Genomic DNA, 18,710 nt, shown 5'->3' with positions numbered 1-18,710 from the left:
TTCGTCTTTGCTCAATACTCCTATCAACCTGATTTCCAGCAGCAAATACATGACTGCTAATGTTGCCCTGTGACCTCTGCATGTGGGAGTATGTCATATGCTTGCTTGCTCATTATGCATTACAGACTGACGTTATGTCATGTTTTCAGCATGTTCTGCTGCCATCAAGTGTAACATTTTTTCTTTCAATTTTTCAAAAGCTGTTTTTTTCAGAGCCAAATAAAAAATAGCACTTAAACTGTATTCTTGATTTCTGCTGTTGCACCTATGGCAATTTGACATCTAACAGAACCATAAGCAGAATTGATCATAACAAAATTAATGATTGCAATTTCCATGAAGCTTCTTCTGTTTAGTATTGCTGTTGTTGGCTCACTGGCTTAAAATGTTTTTGATCAAGACTAGGAAATAATTAACTAAACTGCTATTTCAGAATATGGATTGCAATTTCTGTATTTTTTATTTTATTGATAAAAAAAACAACACACAATGTGTCCTACTAACAAATACTGTGCTTTGTGAATCCAAAGCTTGACATATTTCTTCTTTGTGTCATAAAGCTTTGTTAGTGAATTTTATCTTTAATCATACATACATTCTTACAAACGCCATCTGCAGATATACACACTAGTGCACCACAGGTTTATTAATGTGCTGCTGCTCCCTCCGAATACACTAATTTTCCTGTTTTGCTACTATTTTTTATAAACCACAGTGGTCACCTGATCCATTTTCAGAAGTAAAAGTACACAATATTTCATTTTCAAAGGTTTATATCTTAACTGGGACTCAGTCGGCTAAATGCTCAGTGATGCAAACAGGGTGACCATTTTGCTGGGCAAATGTGCATGGGCTTGATAATGTGTATGAAAGTATGTCTTACTTCTCCAGTTCATTGGCCTGTTCCTCCAGTTCCGAGGCGTGATCGTCTGCCCTCTGAACCAGATCTCTGTCAGCCAGAGAGAGATTCTGCGTCTTCTCCGTCAGCATTTGGCTGGCGCCATCGATCGCTGCGTGGTACTCAGTCACATTCTGTACAGACAAATGAACACATGCATTTCCCTGACTTGCGACACGCACACACACTTAACGTTTACATAGTTACTGCTGGATGCTGGATTCCAACAGAGAACTGCTCAAGGACACTGCTGATTCAATCACAGACAATCCATAAACTACCTCCAAATCAAATTGACCAGCTTTAGAATCTGGCATAGGCTGCGCTGAATCCAAGGAGTGAATTAATCCAACGCAAGGCCTGAGATACTGCAACCCCTTAGAACAGTCTATGAGGTTATAATACTACCTCATCCAGTGAGAGGAAACCTGAACATCATAATACAGCAGGGACACTGTTTATTCCTCTCTTACCCTTGCACCCACCTTATGAAACCACTGTGGAGGACTGTGTTTATCAGGTAAACACAGTCCTCAGAGTGATGTAGGCCTCACCTGCACCATAGCATCCACCTCAGCCACAGTCCTTTCCGTGTCAGAGATGAAACCTCTGGCTGCTTCCAGTGTGTCATTGACAGCGGTGTGGTCCTCTGTCAGCAGCAGCTGCTTCGCCTGGGGGCACAGGGAGATAATACTTAACTACAGTTTGTGGTGTTAGTAGTTACATGCTCGAATACTTCATCTTTCTACCCATTTCTGTGAAAAGCTGTGGTTGCATGTCACTCATACACATACAGCCCTTATTTAATCTTTGAGATCAGGATCTACTTTGTGATCTTTAAAAGAGTACAGCTGAGAACCAGAATCACATGAGCCACGTAAACCTCATTAGTTTTACCTCCGCCAAAGAGGTTGTGTTCCTATGGCTGTTTGTGTGTCTTTTAGCAGGATTACACAAAAACTACAGAACCGATTTTTTGGAAATTTGAGAACTGTGGTTTGGATTAATGGTCTCAGGAGAGATCAGAAATCAGGCAAGTGGTGATATCTAATACTGTGTGCAATTGGTGCGGCTCTAGATAATGAGCTGGATGCATCTGTTTTCAATTCATGTATGTGAAATATTGTGGTGAAAAGAAAAAAGGTGTGTGATCTAGTTTACTCATGGTTATGTCTTTTGTGCTATGCTAAAGTAAGGCCTCTTGACTCCACTAAACAAATAGATATTGGACTTCAAGTTTACACATCACACCTGCTTATTTTCTGCAAAGGCAACAATCCAGTAAAGCCACAATGCCAGGAGACAAAAACAGATATTGAACATGTTAAGATCTGCTCCTATATAGACTGAATATATTGTTATATTGTTGATGGCTTCTTGAATTCTTTGTTTGGACTTTCAGTTTTTTTACTCCTTGACTTCATTTCCTTTTTTATTTTGGGGCCACTGAATTGTGTGCCATTTACTTGGTTGGTCTGTTGTTGTATGTTATCGAACCAAATTCTGTTCAGCATCTTTGGATTCTGCACCTCTGCAATATTGTCCTCTGGTCATAATTATTATTTAAATGTTTGGTGTCCACCCTCTCACATTTTGTTTCCCGTTGCACTACTGCCTTGTCCAGTTTATCTCTATTGCACAGAGTGGTAGCGCTTATTTAGCTGGTTTCTGGTATTGTGTTGTTAATTGTATGTCTGTGTAGGTTTACTGAATGCAACTACACCAGAGTCAAAATTCTTAGTAAGTGTAATCATACATGGCAAATAAAGCTGATTCTGATTTCCTGTCTTTGTCCCTTTTCCTGCAGTTAGAATTGTCTGCACCTGTCCTAATGTGTTGACCTGTGTCTAGTTATCCTTTGTGTATTCAGTTTTCTGTGCTCCCAGTTGACTGTGTCAGTTCTTTGTAATGCTTAACATCTTAAAGTTCAAATCACACAAAACACCTTCAAATGATACAATTCACATACTGTACAGTAAGTGGATTGACCTTTGTGATATTTGGATGTTTGCGATTGAAGTTGACACAACCCACATCCAAACTTTTCATTGACCACCGCATGACTAAATATGGCACAATGCTGAGATGGTGTGATTGGTTGTGGTAACTCAGCAGTGAGCAAACTGTGGCTGCAACTGGTGTCAACCGGTTTGTGCTGAAGAGCCCCAGATTAGGAGACGCTCTGTGTTTTGTTAGTGCAGCATTCATGGCATTGAATGGGAGACCCTGATCATGGAGATCCCCATTACTGATAACATGTGAACACACACACACACACACACACACACACACACACACACACACACACACACACACACACACACACACACACACACACACACACACACACACACACACACACACACACACTGTACAGCCGCAGCTGTTCTGTGCAGCAGACCCTCAATGTCAACTAGGGCATGGTTACAACTTCCTGGATCAAAATTCCAACCACTTGATTTTACACAGTTGAAATTCAACAAATCCTCGATGATGACATTTCAATACACCATATAAACTAAAGAACTGATACCTCTGTTCTTGACATTTTTTGATTTAAACCCCTGTATACTTACATCACTGCCAAACATTGCACAAGGCAGCTGTAAGCTGTCTAGATGTTTTATTATGTTCCCTGTCCAGAAGGCAGCCAATGATTTCTACATCCCACTGCACTGTGAACATAAACTTACTTGAACTCTCAGATACTACAGTTCACAATGAGCTTCAGATCAGATTTTCTACTTAATTAATAATCCATAAATTGATATAAATCCATATTTATATGAAGGTTTTACATAATTTGTAGTATTTTTTGTCAAATTCTGCAATCAGCAATAACATGTGCGTCCAATATTCCATCTCTTTTAACTCTGGTTTGGTTTAGCTATATGTTCAACTGGTCCAGATACAGACATCTGATCACTACAATCCTTCATCCAGATAAAACATACAGTTCAAAACCACGAAGATTAAATAACTGTATCATAAAAATGTGAATTAAAACTGGATGAAAAGTCAGTTTTGATGCTTCTTGCTTCTGATATATGCACAAAGGGATATTACGCTATTGATGAACAAACAAATGTGCCTCCCAGCATGGTTTCCAAAAGGCATTTCTTGAATTTCCAGTGAGAGGCACTTCAACCAGAATTTATGGATGAAGTTAAACTTTAATACAGTATGTATCTCTGGATGAATTAAGCTATAAGGGAAATATTCCTACCCAGGTGTATGTAAAAATCATAAAAATCTGCATATACGCAGCTCTACACCTCTGTCAACCATATATACAGTAAACTGTTTGCTTGGCAGTCTAAATGCATGACTACGTTTTGGGTTACTCTCCAAAAGTTGGCAGAAGAGAAACTGAATCTCCTCTTACAGTAATTACATTGCGTTTTGTATGAATATTACATCATGGGAAGCCTTGATGTTCATGTGCAAGCTCTGGATATTGTCATGGGAAAAAAAAATTGCACTGCAGCATTTCTCATCCCCCACTGTGGGCCTCCTCCTAATGTAACAGTCCAAAGCTCCCACAGATGGTTTAGTGTTTCTGTTCTGTACCATGCAGAATATGCTCCTCTGACTCGCCTGGCAAACTACAGCCAGATCTCCTTCACACTGCATTTAGCACCAGACTAAAGGCCGAATTATAGTAGGTTTTTACGCACGCACGCACGCACGCACGCACGCACGCACGCACGCACGCACGCACGCACGCACGCACGCACGCACGCACGCACGCACGCACGCAGCTTCTACGGACTCGTTTTGGTTTATAGTTCCCTCACGGTTGCGGGTGTTCCAACGCAATTCACCGCCAGACCACTAGGCGGAGTAATGTTTTTTGTTGAAGTCGGCTCTTCTTCGTGTGTGGCACACGTTAATTTACATCGCTACGGCGGCTCCTCAGAGCCTTTTTCTGGCGGACAAATCCGCCGGTCAGTGACGGGTTATACTAGTGGACATGGTTTCGGATCTTTTCTGCCAAGTGCTCTTCTATTTGGTCCATATTCGTTCTTCTAAATCTTCCGTGGTTTCCGCAGTTTCCGGGATTGAAACCGGAAACTAGACTCCGGACGGGATGTAGTAAGCAGACCAATCACAAGCCTTGCGGGCTGCGTGAGGCTCGCGTCGCTTTGTCGTATAGTCAGAAAAATTGGCTGACGCACGCAAGCCGCAACACGCCCACCGCAAGTACGCGAGGGGCGTGTTGCGTCTCTCGCGTGCGTGCGTGCGTGCGTAAAAAGCCTAGTATAAATCGGCCTTTAGGTCCTCTCAGTCCAGCTACCTCTCTGTGACTGAGTATAGCTCAACATTTTGAGTTGAGATGAACCACACAGCACTTACAGAACAATTCCCATGCCCGCAAATCCCACCACTTTTAAACAAGACTATATCCAAATGAATTTATAGTAACGAACAGAATGAGAGGGGAGCGGTCACCTCGCTCCTCTGGAATTTGAGGACGTTGGCTCGGTTCATGTCCTCCGTGTCCTGCACGTCGCCGGCTGCTTTCTGGAGAGAGGTCTGAGCGTTCGATAGCTTGGTGGAGAAGCAGGACAGGATCTCCCTGACAGGTGAGAGTCGGCCTTCTGTGATCATCAGCTTCTTCTCCAACTGACGGATACGCCTCAGCACTGACAACACAATCAGATACACATTACTTTATTGTCACTTGTCTGACACTTGAGTGACTTGCTACTATAGGATCTCAGGCCACAACGGGCAGCCCTGTTACACTGTTGCTGAGCGAAAATCTAGATGAGCTTGTAATTTAAATATGTCTTGTCCCTCTCTATGTGTGCATTGAACAGTAGGAGTATTGCATTGATTGCCATACATTTTTTAACAGGCTTTCATGGATTGGAGGTGAGGCAATGCCTCTTGTACATCAAATGAAGCTCAGTGTGTCAGTACTTTGGTTTATTAATAATAATAATAATGGTCCAATCAACATCTGTTATATTTTTTATAGTTCTTAAAAGCAAATGCATTCTAAAGCACTACCATTAAGCTAACATCAACTCATTTACATATTTAAACATAATGTTCTCCGTCCCGACAAGAGATTATCTCTGTCCATGCTAACACACTTGAAAACAAATATCACATGATCATTTACTCTGACTGATCATGTGCATAGCGGTGTAAACATGAAGTGCATTGTCTACCCTGCAGAAGAACAGTGATGTATATTCCTGGACTGACAACGAAGTACAACTGTAGCAAGAATGATGCATGTAAAAAACGTACAACTTACAAGATGATGGGATGCAGACTCTAAGCATTTCCACAATGGACATTTCCTGATGAACATCAGTATTATAACATTTTTATTCTAAGAATGTTTGCATGCTGATGGTAGCATTTAGCACAATATACAAAGCTGCCATTGTTCACTTTTGTTGGTGTTCATAGGGATCTGTTAAGGCTCAGTTGGTCTCTTCTGGGGAAAAATTGATATTATACCTGGATGTTTTTGGCTTTTTGTAATATTAAAACCAAAGAAAAACACCATAGCTGGTCTTGAATTTATTCTTTTTTGGGGCTTAAAGATAAAATGTTGGCCATAAATAAATAAAAACACACATTTCTCAAATCCACACCCTGAGGGGATTTGCTGCAACAGAATTACTAACATCAGCAAAGATGTTTATGTTAAAAAAACATCAGGTTTCTTACTTTATAACAATTCTTGTATACTGTTATCATGGCATTTACCATACTCCTTTTGGTTTCATTGATCGATTTGATTATTGGTTGAAAGTCACCAATTGCTGTTCAGCACACAGTTACTGAACATGTGGGGGCTTTTAACATGAGGTTACAGTTCTTCTAACTGTTGCCTAACCTTCAATTTCAATTACAATGGTCAAAACTGAATTAGTTGCATTCAATGTCAGGAGTGCCATGCAATATCATTGAGGATAAGAACATGTAATTTATTGTACTGTATGTGTGTGTTTCTTCTTTCTCTCTTCTTGTGTCATGTTTCTTGTCTGTACTCACAGTCATGAGCCTCAGTCGACTCGTCGGTGGCAACAGGCTCTCGTGGGGACAGGTCCAGTTTCCTCATCCTGGTCAACATTACCTGGGCCTTGTCTGTATTGCGTCTGACCACCTCTGGGTCCACATCCTGCTGAACACTGTACAGCTCCCAGTCGTGGATCATCTCTGCACAATCACACGCAAACACATTTACATACACGGACACAGTAATTACAGCATGCAACTTGCACCCATCGTGTGCATTAGGTAGTCAAAAGTGTGAGTCAGCCAGAATGAAGGTACCTTCAATACGAGTGTTGAGGTCAGTGAGGTTTGTACTGAGCTGGTCAGCCAGGGTTAGGGTCTCTAGCGTTTCATTGTCAAGCCTCTTCCCCAAAGACGTCACCACACCCTCCTGAAAAACAAAACAACACATCCTAATCAATGCCCGCTGGTAGCTTTAATCAGTGGCTAAATCAGTGGCTTTAAAAGACCGCACTATGACTCCTGAGTGTCTTGTAAATTAAGTAAGATATAACTCTACTTTATATATTGTATAAAAATCCACCTACTATAATTTATTAATAGTCTGTATAAAGTATGGCTACGTAGGAACAGCTGCTGCACTGATATATTGCTCGAACTTCTAAAGTCTTCCAGGGACTTTTAAATGCTATGTGTGCATGAAGTGAATGAATGACTTGGATTCTGACCGATTCTCCCAGCTGTTTGATTTCTAACACCACAGCGTCTGTGGCATCCTCCAGATCCCCAGTCTGCGCCTTCATTGCAGATGACTTGTTTCTCCAGCCTTGAAACTGAGCCTGGAAATCATCATATTACATATCATGATTATTAATGAGCTCAACCCAGCAGAAACATTCAAAGCAAACAGACAACACAAACCAATGCCATGCCATGTTTCCCTGATCTAGACAGCATCACCATATGTTTACTCACGTTATGGTTTTTAAATTGACACATTTTGACTCCAACTCCATATTAAGATAGTAGATTGTTGAAATGTTATGATCTTGTAAAGTTAACACATGAGAAAACTGTGGTCTGACAAATCAGGAATGAGCAACATTGACATGTACTTGTTCAGCAGAGTAAATGTTATAGCTTTAGCTGCAAGCTATTTTACTTCTAGTTATCTAGCAAGCTGATAAATTAGCTTTTTAGTGCTGGGCAGGTAGCAGCTGCATTCTGCTGATGAGAGTGAGATGACCAAGACAGTAAACATGTTACTCATAACATCAAAACAACGAGCTAAAAGCAGCTTAAAGCGACTAAAAAGTGTTGAAGCGAGCAGCTTTAACTCTTCTATTTGAAATTTTTACCTGCAATCGATGTGCTGTGTAGTTGTAGAATTTGAGCCTGTCGTTAGCAGCAGCTCCAGTGGAGATGTTCAACACTCCAACCTTCAGCTGATCCAGTGTCTTATTTGACACACGTAAGTCCCCGATCAGATGCCAAATGCACTCATCACATTCTGAAACCAAAGAAGAAACGTGAGTTTGGAATGTTTCAAACAGTTTGAGGCGGAAAAGACAAACCAGGTGTTGTTTTCCTTTTATATATTCTATATCTCAGCTATGGTGGAGAACTCCACTTACTGATGTTGCACAGGTTCACTGTTGCAGCCTCTGACAGGCACTCTCCCGTGTGCATATCACAGTGGCCGCTCTCACAGTCGCACTCTATAAAAAACAGATGCAGAAGCATTTCATCATACAGTGTTGGACAGAACGTTCTAGACATTTCTTTAAATTCTCGACCAGCTGGAAATGGTTCAGTGGCGTCATCAAATATACTGTATATGAGACCACAGATGGCATCTTGGCTTCAGTCCTGCACATCTGTCTCGTGGCGTCTCTTGTGAGGGCTTGTTTTAGCAGCTGTTTGTGTGAATACTGTAGATTTGGGTTCCATGTTGAAGTCATCCGCCTCTCCGGAGAGAGTCTATGGCCACAGGGTCACAGCTCTCAGCAGATGCTTCTCTGACATCATGTGTACTGTGGTAGTGGGTGTGGGAATGTGAACCCTTACTGCAGCTTTTTTGCTTTTTTCACTGGGAAAGTGATAACTGCACTGATTGTTTCGACAAGTGATCCGGGGGCGTTTTATTCAAAAGAGAAAAAGACATGCTGTAGGACAGTCAGAAGACTTACTCTGGCAGCCGGAGGGGCTGTAGTCCCAGTGACCTGGGAGGCAGCGCTCGCAGTAACGCCCGCTGGCCCCCGGGCGGCACGGACAGCTGTGGGTGAGAGGATGGCAGGTGGAGCGGAGGGAAGCTGGCCCACATTCACACCTCCGACAGCCCTGACAGCTGGAGAAACCTGAGTAGCCCTCCTAGATTACAAACAAAGGAAACGCTGTTAGATCCCAGCATCTGCCTGTTTAAGTTATGTTGGAATCACTTTGTCGTGTATCATTGAAAGGATCATTCTCATCTCCAACAGCTGGGTTTTATTTTGGCCGCAATTTCGATCGTGCACCCTTAAGTAATTACTGTGACCTCAGAGCACTGATATTACTGACGTTACTAAAGCTGGTTGGAAAGAAACACACAGACGGACTACTGGCCTGGTTGTCAACACACTATCTCTTTATTCAAATTATCTAGACCACACAACGATGGAGTAGATCCTATTTCGAATTTGCATCTGTCAGTCAGTAAACCTGGTGCTGCTGGACGTTACAAAGGACATGTTTGTCTAATCTTTTTACTTTCCACATTATCTTTTCTTCCAAACATTGCTTACACATAAGGTGACCTTTAGGGAACTTCCAGCTTTTGCTCTTCAAATGACAATGTAAAAAGCGTTCAGCTGTTACACTGCTCTCAATGCTTGCATGCAACACTGTCTTAGGTATAAACGTAAGAATAATCCCAAGCTCCTCAACTTCAACTGACATTTCATCTGCTTTCAAATAGTTTGAGTTGAAACTTTTTTTACCAAATTCATGTCAATTGACTTTTCAACTGCTTCAGTTTTTCTTCTTGGGCTGACTTTTTTTCATGTCATATACCTCTCAAATGAGAGTTTTCAGCTTTTAAAGTACCAGTTGAACTCTTTTCAGTACTTGGTATGAGCTAAAGCGTCATATTAAAATTAAGTCTTCTTTTACTCCACCGATCAACAATTCACAGTTAGTCAGAGCATTCACTCTCACACTTTCTACACATATTTTTCATATTTTTCCCCATCCAAATATATTTGGCTAACATTAGGTGTTCCCTATCCTCTGTCTGTTTGTTGCCCTGTCATACTTCTTTTTAGCCTTTTCTGCATTTGCTAAATATTACCTTATATATCGGAATTTTTTCATTACCAACCATACTGTTATCATTGGTTTTGTATAATCAATACCGTGAGTTGTAACCTGGGTTGTAACGAATCTCATCTACACTGTCTTCTCAACCTGCTTCATACAGGGTCCCTCAGAAGAGATACCAGTGGATCTGTGCAGAGTCAGATGGTTTCGCTCACCTCACACTGGTCACAGAGTCGACCTGTGACACCTGGTTTGCAGTGACACACTCCTGTCCTGTCGTCGCACGAGGAGGTGCCGCATTTATTGCACACGCACTCTGGGACAGACACAGGACACATGCAGTGATGAGAACAGCAGAGGTCAAATTATGTGACCAGCACAGTTATATTTGGACTTCCTGGGCCTCAAAAGGGAAAACCCAGTCCTTGGATCCTGGATTGTGACCTTGTCTTAGTTTTCCACTGAACACTATTAGACCACAAAGCCATTAAAATGTAAGGTGCTTGATATTTGATATTTCTCAACTATTAAAGAATTGACTATAGGAATAAAAACAGATAATTATACAGCAATTCAACATAAGGATATATCAACTCCAATATAGTGGGACTTCATAACTTAATATCCAACACTGGCATGGAAGACTGCTGATCTGTTGTAATTGACCACGAACTAACGAAAAAAACGTCTTTTCCTGCTTTCATTTTTAGATCCTTGTGTGTTAGGGTTAAAATACAAAAGAAGATTTTTTCAGGTCTCATACAACATTTAGCAACAACAACATCTTCACTAAAGCACAACATACTCATATACACACATAGAGTCAATGACGTCTGGATCAAACATGTTGTAATGAGGGTTTGAAGATGTTGGAGTTTGCTTATTGCCCCCACCTCTGCAGCTCTTGGCACTGATGGCGTCGCCGTAGAAACCTGGAGCGCACCTCTCACAGTTGGCACCGGCGGTGTCTCCCCAGCAGTGTTGGCAGTGGCCTGTCATGTTGTGGCACTCATTGAAAATCAGGTTGGGGTCGGAATTACCATTGCAGTCGCACCTCTTACAGGAATTACCAATCTCCATGGGGTTGCCATAGTAACCTGGTGCACACCTGGATGGGAAGAACTTAAGATGAGTGACAATATCATTGTCTGTTGCAATGAAACAATTAAGGAACTATCCCCATTAGGATGCGGTCTGTGATCTTCAGTGTGAAGAGTTTCTTTGTGGGGAGGTTTTTTATTAACTTTGCTCCCTTGAACACACAGACAAGGGACCATTTGTGCATTCAATTACTTATTACAAGCATAGGAAGCAATAATGATGGCATGCAAAATGCAATAAGCCCCATGAGACGAATTGTTATTTGTGAATGTGGGCTATACAAATAAAACTTGATTGATTGATTGATTGAATAAATGGCTGATTTTTCTGTTGGCCCTTCAACCCAGTAAAAATGCTCCATCTTGTGGAAGCAATGTATTTTGGTTGGGTTTCCAGTGGAAGACCATTCACAATTGAATCCACAATATGTATATATATATATTGTCATGCACATTACTTGTGGTCATCGAATGCGGAAATTAAGCAGAGGAGGCTCAAAGTGCTGCAAGCAAAGGAACGGGCAAATAAAAGGTCATCTTGTTGATGAATGTGTTCCTGTCTCGTCTCATTCAGCTCCCTCCTTCAGCCGGTTGTTACACCTCACACAGCTTGCTCACCCGAGTCAGTTCAAAGGCTGGGAGAGGGGATGCTGCAGGGGGCAGTGGGGCAATAGACAGCTTCCATGCTGTGTGTGTTAGTGTACTGAGATTGGTTAACCTACTCCCTTTTAGAGGGAGGTAGATTATTGTTTGTTTTATTCTAGTACATATGGGCGAGTACAATTAACAGTACCACTTTCTCATGAGGCCCACTTTGTAAAGGTTTTGCAGGTAGTAAGTTATGGCTTTATGAAGTATTTAATAATGTTTTATCTATATTTGTCTAACCCCATTTAAAAACAGTTTTTGAGTTTAAAGGGTGCAATAAAACCCTTTGGCTGGTGTACATGTACGTAAATGTAGTTGTATGTATGTTGGCAATGTATAAATATGGGGTCCATACTTATAATGCATCAAGTCTGCATGTTAATAAATTGTTATGAAAGTTTTAGTTGGAACACTCAAACTCAAATTAATGCATTAAGTCATTAGAAAAAGTATGTAATCATAGTTCCTGTTCAAGGAAAATTCTACTAGGACTTGCCGTATAACCTACAGTAAAACACCTTGGACATGAAAACTTCTCAATTGGTTGTTTGAACCCTTGTCAGCACTGACCTCTCACATGAATGTCCGGCGTGTCCTTCTTGGCACTTGCACCGCAGAATGCCACTTCCTCTATCACAGCGCACTGCGAAGCTGGCCAAACAGACAGGGGGAAGGTATTTCAGTACTTACTTACTGCTTGCCAACATGTAGCACTGAATAACAAACAAGAACAGACTGACTTACTTGTTGGAGGGGACTGAGAGGGGACAGGCGCAAGGTCGGCAGGTGTGTTGTCTATCCACGCTGGGCCTCAGCATGTGACCATCTTCACACATTTCACAGAAATCGCCTGTACTGTGGTCCCTGCAGTCCTGAAAGGGAAAGGGTAAACTAATGGTACCTTGCTTCTCACAGCGTTAGCAAACCTTAGCTGGTCTCATGAAAATGAATAAAATTGTTGATCATTTTAAAGCAGCGTCATGGATCACTTACTATACAAATGCCAGTGATGTCTTCACAGGAGTCAGCATGGCCTTTACAGTTACATGGTAAGCATATGTTTAGCTCACTGAGGAAAAATCCATTGGCACAGTCCTGCAGTGGGGACAGAAATATACAATAACAATTGAATTTCAGATTTCTAATTCATATTTTGTGTCAAAACGAGGGCAGATTGACGCACAAACTGATCAAAATTAACATAAAAATGTCAGGTTTATTTATATATTCCAAACATACAGTAAAGTGTCTCAAATGGTCCTGAGCCAGCCTGAGCTAAAGAGGATGAAATAATCCTCAAACAACTTAGCACACAACAAAAGGAAACAAGAACATCATGGGAGAAGCAATTATAGATGAATCCCTTTCTCTCAAGCTGATAGAGACGCAACATGAAACCAAGTATTTATGACCACTCAGAGTATCCACACTACCTGATACTGTATTTCCAATACAAACTAGGTGAATGTCCTAAATAATTAACTCTTGGTTTCACAAATCTCACTTTACTACATTACTGTACATATGCACCTACCACAGGACAACCCGCCCAAATGTCCAGGGGCCGGAGCCAGAGACTGTCATTAACAAGTCTTCAGGAAATAGACATGCCCATCCGCAATAAAGTCCAGTTGCCATGTACAACTCCTATAGAGCCTGACCCGGGTGCCTGAGAACCTTCACAGATATGTCATCAACAGGCTCAGTACTGATCACAGATTACAAATTTAATTTATACTTGGGTATTTATGAATTTTTTGCTTATCCTTTTTTTATATATAGCTACTAACTGCAAAGAGGCAACTAGTAATTTTCATATAATTATTAATTACATGATTACTAATATATCTTACTAAATAATAAGGATATTTAATGTGTTTCAAAGCACAGCAGTTTTCAGTCCATTTTGAAGTGTAAAGTAGTTGATAAGATCAGCAGTTAATGGTGTATCAATAGAAATACAATAAACATCAATGTAGAAATGATACTCCTGAAATAACCACCATTTCATTTATGTAGTGAAATACCGATAATAGATAATCAATTAGTGAAAAGCATTGATTTGAGTGTTTCAGGCAAGAAGGTGCATTTCTTACAACTGCACAAAGGGAATCACAATTTATAACCTGCATCCTGTCTGATGTTTGTTCACCACAGTTTCTCAGGATGCTGTGATGTCAGCGTTCACAGTCGTGTACACCCCCCCCCCCCCCTCCGACACCACCCAACCACACTTGCAGACATACTCTCCCACACACTTTGAAACACTGTATTCTTGAACACTTTACCCTTTCTGTGACCATCACATTTAAAACTTAAACATAACTTTGAGTCTTAGTCCTCAAACGGTCGAAGTTGTGTCAAAAAGCGAGGTTTGGTCTAAAATTCAAACAGGTCCTCAAAACGTGCACACACACACACACACACACACACACACACACACACACACACACACACACACACACACACACACACACACACACACACACACACACACACACACACACACACACTCACGCACACTCACACACACTCACACACTCCCCTTTGAGCATTGGAGGGAGCACCATTCAATGAGGCATGCAAACATACAATAGCAGCAGTCTCTAAGATCTTCATCCTTTGACCTCCTTGTTCCACCCAGTCAACGGGACATTGATACTGTGAGCCAGACGATGGAACATTCCCCAGTTATGCAGTACAGTAGGCCTACATGCGATTCATAATTCCCTTTGATTTATTCACAGACGGGCTGTGACACAGCAACATTCTGCTGTAGCCAGATAATGTGAAACATCCTGTGAACAGCAGCACTGAGTTTTCCTGCAGACCTATTTCCTGTGGTTTTCCCTGTCCCCACGTGCACATACACTGATAGAGGACCTATTCATTGGTAGGATCACCATTTAAACTGTTAATGTGGGAACCTTCCATGTCAACACACCCTGAAAATTCAACTAATGATGCAAATGGGAAAAAGAAGACATTTAACCCCAAATGGTTGTCCCAGCCATTAGGAGCAGTAAACCACACGTTTATGGGGAAACCACAGAGATCCAGTGCTGTTTACCATTTGTAAAGCCTCTTAAAGGAGTTTTGAAATGGTTCAGACCTAACTGTGTGACAGTTGCTGATGGTGAGAACAGCTGCGGTGTGTATACACAGGGGAGTGTAGGACGGGGAGTTGAGGGTTGGTGGGACCAGGAGCAGATGGTGTAGAAGAAGGATGTGGACCCTTTAGACTCCTCTAAATTGAAAGGAATGCATCTCAAGTATACAACCCGGCAGCTTGTGGAACAACACGTTTCTCCCCATGTTTCCATGATTTTCATTTTAAGATTAAAGAAATGAATATCTTGTATGTGCTTGTTCACACTGTATTTTTTGTTAACATTATATACATAATTTCAATTTTTCTTGTGTGACACGGCAAAGCCCCCCCTTGTGGGACTATGAAGGATAAATGATTATCTTGAAAGGACTAGCTCAACATTCTGAAAAAATAAGCTGAGCTAGTTTCTTGTTGATAGTGAAGCTGGAGTCACAATGATATAGCCTAACTCATCTGTAAAATCATTCATTAATATCCAATATCTTGTGTCTTTAATTTAAACGTGATCAGAAAGTGAAAAGGACAGTTTATGAACTTGTGTCAGAGCTACTTCTTAGCAAAAAGAAATGTATCCATGCAGTTAAATGCTTTGATAAATCCACTTTACGGTATCCATCAAAGTCAGTGACTAGCTGTTAACCATAGTGGACTATTAAGCAGCTAAAGAGTCAAATGCTGTAAATCTGACACAATGGATCAAGGAAAACCCTGAAAGAATTTACTACTGAAGAGGTTCCTACTCAGTTACCACAAGCTCACAAGTTCCACTTGATCACAACATACATGGAGCAATGCCTGTGAGCTAGTCTAGGCAGCCAACTCGAGCTGCGCAGCTCCAATCATGTGAAATACATCATGTGACATACCTCACCCTCCACCACCATCTATCATACCTTATCAGGTGGTCTATTTATACAGAGAGAAATTTCCCATCACCCCCTTTGCTCGCACTAATGCTGCAGTATTGCTACCAGTGGCTTCAGCCCCTCCAACCCCCTAGCATCCACCTGTAAACTCTGAGGGGGGGTTACAAGTATTTGCTCATCACTCCCATCATTCCTGTGTACTCATATGGGGGAGTGATTAAGTTGGAGCCTAGACACCAAACTCTAAACCTGTTCTACTGCTGCAATAAATGTTTGAACGTGAGTTGTCTGACTGAAATGTCAATATTGCCAACTTACTCCCATGACGAAAGAATATATATGCAATTCTCCAAATTTGTATCTGTTATTTTCAGATTTTCAGATTTTTCAAAATGGTGGACATGCCTCTTATCTAATGGAATTAAAATTGATGTCAGCCTCCTTTTGCCAACCATGAGCACACTCAGTAATGTGAACTATTTCTGTGGCCCTTTCACTGTACCCACTATAGTGGAGAACAAAGATGACATTCAACATGTTATAAAGTCTCTCAGTTTTCATGTGATGCTGCCTCTTCCACTGATTCAGTGTCTGTTCTTCTCTCACTCTCTCAGTGTACAATATTTACTGACGTTCGACCTTTGGTCTTCATCTCTGCGATACAGAGCTGAACAAAAAGAAGCTCAGATCGACCAGATGTCTGATATCCAAAGTCAACACATTCTCTGGTTATGTAGCTTAAAAACGGTTCAGCCATACAGCTATTATGGAGTGTCTGGAGTTGAGGAAAACTCTGTTGTGTCTGTTTAAAGAGACACCTTCTTCTGTCATTTGTCCTCTGCTTGTGTCCTGTACTGTATACATCTGCCTCAACTCTTTACAGAGTTTTCCAAGAGTAGAAGTAAGTGGATTAAGTGTTAATGCTTGAAGGTCGAGTCTCATTTCCGTTTAGTTTCCCAAAGCTGGCTGCTGTACTGACGTTGAAGAAAAGTTCAGACACTGGATTTAGTCATGCTAACTCCTCCGAAAACCCAGAGTATGGGACAAATCCTGGATCATGGGAATCTCATCCCATCTCAATAACTTCTCAGACAGTCTGGCTGCAGGGGTGAGGCCTGCTCTCAGGGGACCAGCCACACAGAAAGCTCAGATATTCAGAAATAAACATGTGCATTGATAAATAATTGCACTGTTTAAGCATTACCAAGCTTTGGGAATGTATCCCTCCACATTCTCTTTGACATTTCTGATCAACAGTATTTTTCCAGAGAATTTATGAAAATTATACCGGATTACAATTCTGGTTGATTAGGAGACCGTTATTTTTGTTTAACAGATACTTGTTCCAGAGTAATGTTTGGAATGCGAGCAAATATAACAAAACAAAAGAAGGATTGGGATGAGAGGATTTATAATTTAACAAATCATTTTACATGGTTGAAGATGACAATAAACATTGTCAGCCTACAAGGTAGTGTTGAACCCTGTCTATGCATGTAGTTAAGATAATAGCTTGAAATCACATTTATGTAGTGGCTTTTGTCTTCCCTATAATTTCCAGTACATGTATAAATCACTTCCTGTTATTTTTTTTTTTGTGAATGGGGATGCAATTACAATCATTTAAGTAAAATGATTTACAAGCAACAATTAAAGCACCATGGGAAGGTAAATAGATTATTACAAATATCTTCTATGGCTCTTTGGTCATAGATACTCGCAAAGACGGGTTTGATTTGATTGATTCCCGGTTATAACTTAAAAGCAGACAGATAAACCCACAATCTGAATAAGATGTAATAAGTTAAATTGTATAAAAAAAAAAAATTGTCAGGAGATTTAATGGATAGACCTATCAAACTATTTGAGCTATACTAAAGCAAACCATGCTTCTCATGCCCTCAATGTCTATTGTGCTCTCTCTCAGTCTCGTCTTCTCTCTGGGGTGTTGCTCAACATTTGGCAGCTGGTTTCCATTAAGGAACTGTTAGGGAGGGGCATGACAGTGGTGCAGACAGTAAACTCAGAGCCTATCTAAGCTTCAGCCTTGGGGTACCTCTGATAACACAAACACACACATGGATGAACATAGATCATGAACATTGGGAAGTTCACCCAGATAACCACTCCCAAATCGTCCTTGACACTTTTCACATAATCATTGGTGTACATGATCATCAGCCCCATTACATTCTGTATATGTACAGACTAAATATAGCTGTACTAGCATGCAGCATGTAGCAGCCAAAAAGAGAAAACCAAACCTGTCTTACTTTCAGCAGTGACTGTTGCTGTTCCCCGAGCCTGGCGGCAGAAGCTGGATAGGCAATCACTGAGAGGATGCAAAGAAGGCAAAGGCAGGACAGAGATTTAGCAGCCATATTTGTGTGTTGGCCCAGTGGACCACTGATCCCCCTTTCCTGTCTCTGTCAGTGTGTCCTGGCCGCTCCTCTTGCTCGGCTGCACCCGTTGGCTTCACTTTCCTGCTGCTCCGACCTCCAGATGCGGCACTGTGCCTAGTCCCGGCCCGAGCTGAGTCCTGTAAAACAAACTTGTGTGGACTTCCTCTCTTTCACTCCCTCCCTCCCTGCCCTGATTCCTCTCCCCTAGCGGACTTGCCTCTCCCCTGAGCCTGAGCCCAAATCACAAACAGATGGGAAGGCTGGAAACTGAGGGAAAGAGCGCGAGGGGGAGAGAAAGAATGACATAGAGTCAATTGAGCAACAGAGGGCTTCTGTCTCTGGCAGACAGTGCACACATCCAAACGGCACCAAGACCACCACCCCCTCCCCTGCCCACCCCACACC

The 18,710-nt window shown here is 41.5% G+C and overlaps 1 protein-coding gene across 1 annotated transcript in view; it reads right to left on the bottom strand.

Annotated features, from left to right (window-relative positions):
* Window positions 1-18,436, bottom strand: part of lama4 (laminin, alpha 4) — a 31,246-nt gene extending 12,810 nt beyond the window's left edge. Inside the window, exons 1-15 of the mRNA XM_061091780.1 lie at window positions 18,177-18,436; window positions 12,919-13,020; window positions 12,670-12,797; window positions 12,496-12,576; window positions 11,071-11,285; window positions 10,393-10,493; window positions 9,070-9,250; window positions 8,515-8,598; window positions 8,239-8,390; window positions 7,609-7,719; window positions 7,199-7,310; window positions 6,917-7,081; window positions 5,351-5,544; window positions 1,453-1,569; window positions 884-1,032 (exon numbers count right to left, since the gene is read on the bottom strand). Of these exons, the coding sequence (XP_060947763.1) occupies window positions 884-1,032; window positions 1,453-1,569; window positions 5,351-5,544; window positions 6,917-7,081; window positions 7,199-7,310; window positions 7,609-7,719; window positions 8,239-8,390; window positions 8,515-8,598; window positions 9,070-9,250; window positions 10,393-10,493; window positions 11,071-11,285; window positions 12,496-12,576; window positions 12,670-12,797; window positions 12,919-13,020; window positions 18,177-18,284 (2,000 nt within the window). The 5' untranslated portion in view covers window positions 18,285-18,436. The remainder of the gene's footprint in view (window positions 1-883; window positions 1,033-1,452; window positions 1,570-5,350; window positions 5,545-6,916; window positions 7,082-7,198; window positions 7,311-7,608; window positions 7,720-8,238; window positions 8,391-8,514; window positions 8,599-9,069; window positions 9,251-10,392; window positions 10,494-11,070; window positions 11,286-12,495; window positions 12,577-12,669; window positions 12,798-12,918; window positions 13,021-18,176) is intronic.
* Between the last annotated feature and the right edge of the window lie 274 nt (window positions 18,437-18,710).

Source organism: Limanda limanda, chromosome 18, assembly GCF_963576545.1.
Source record: "Limanda limanda chromosome 18, fLimLim1.1, whole genome shotgun sequence".
Lineage (NCBI taxonomy): Eukaryota > Metazoa > Chordata > Actinopteri > Pleuronectiformes > Pleuronectidae > Limanda > Limanda limanda.
The sequence above is the reverse complement of the archived record's forward strand: the minus strand, read 5'-3'. Positions and strand labels throughout refer to the sequence as shown.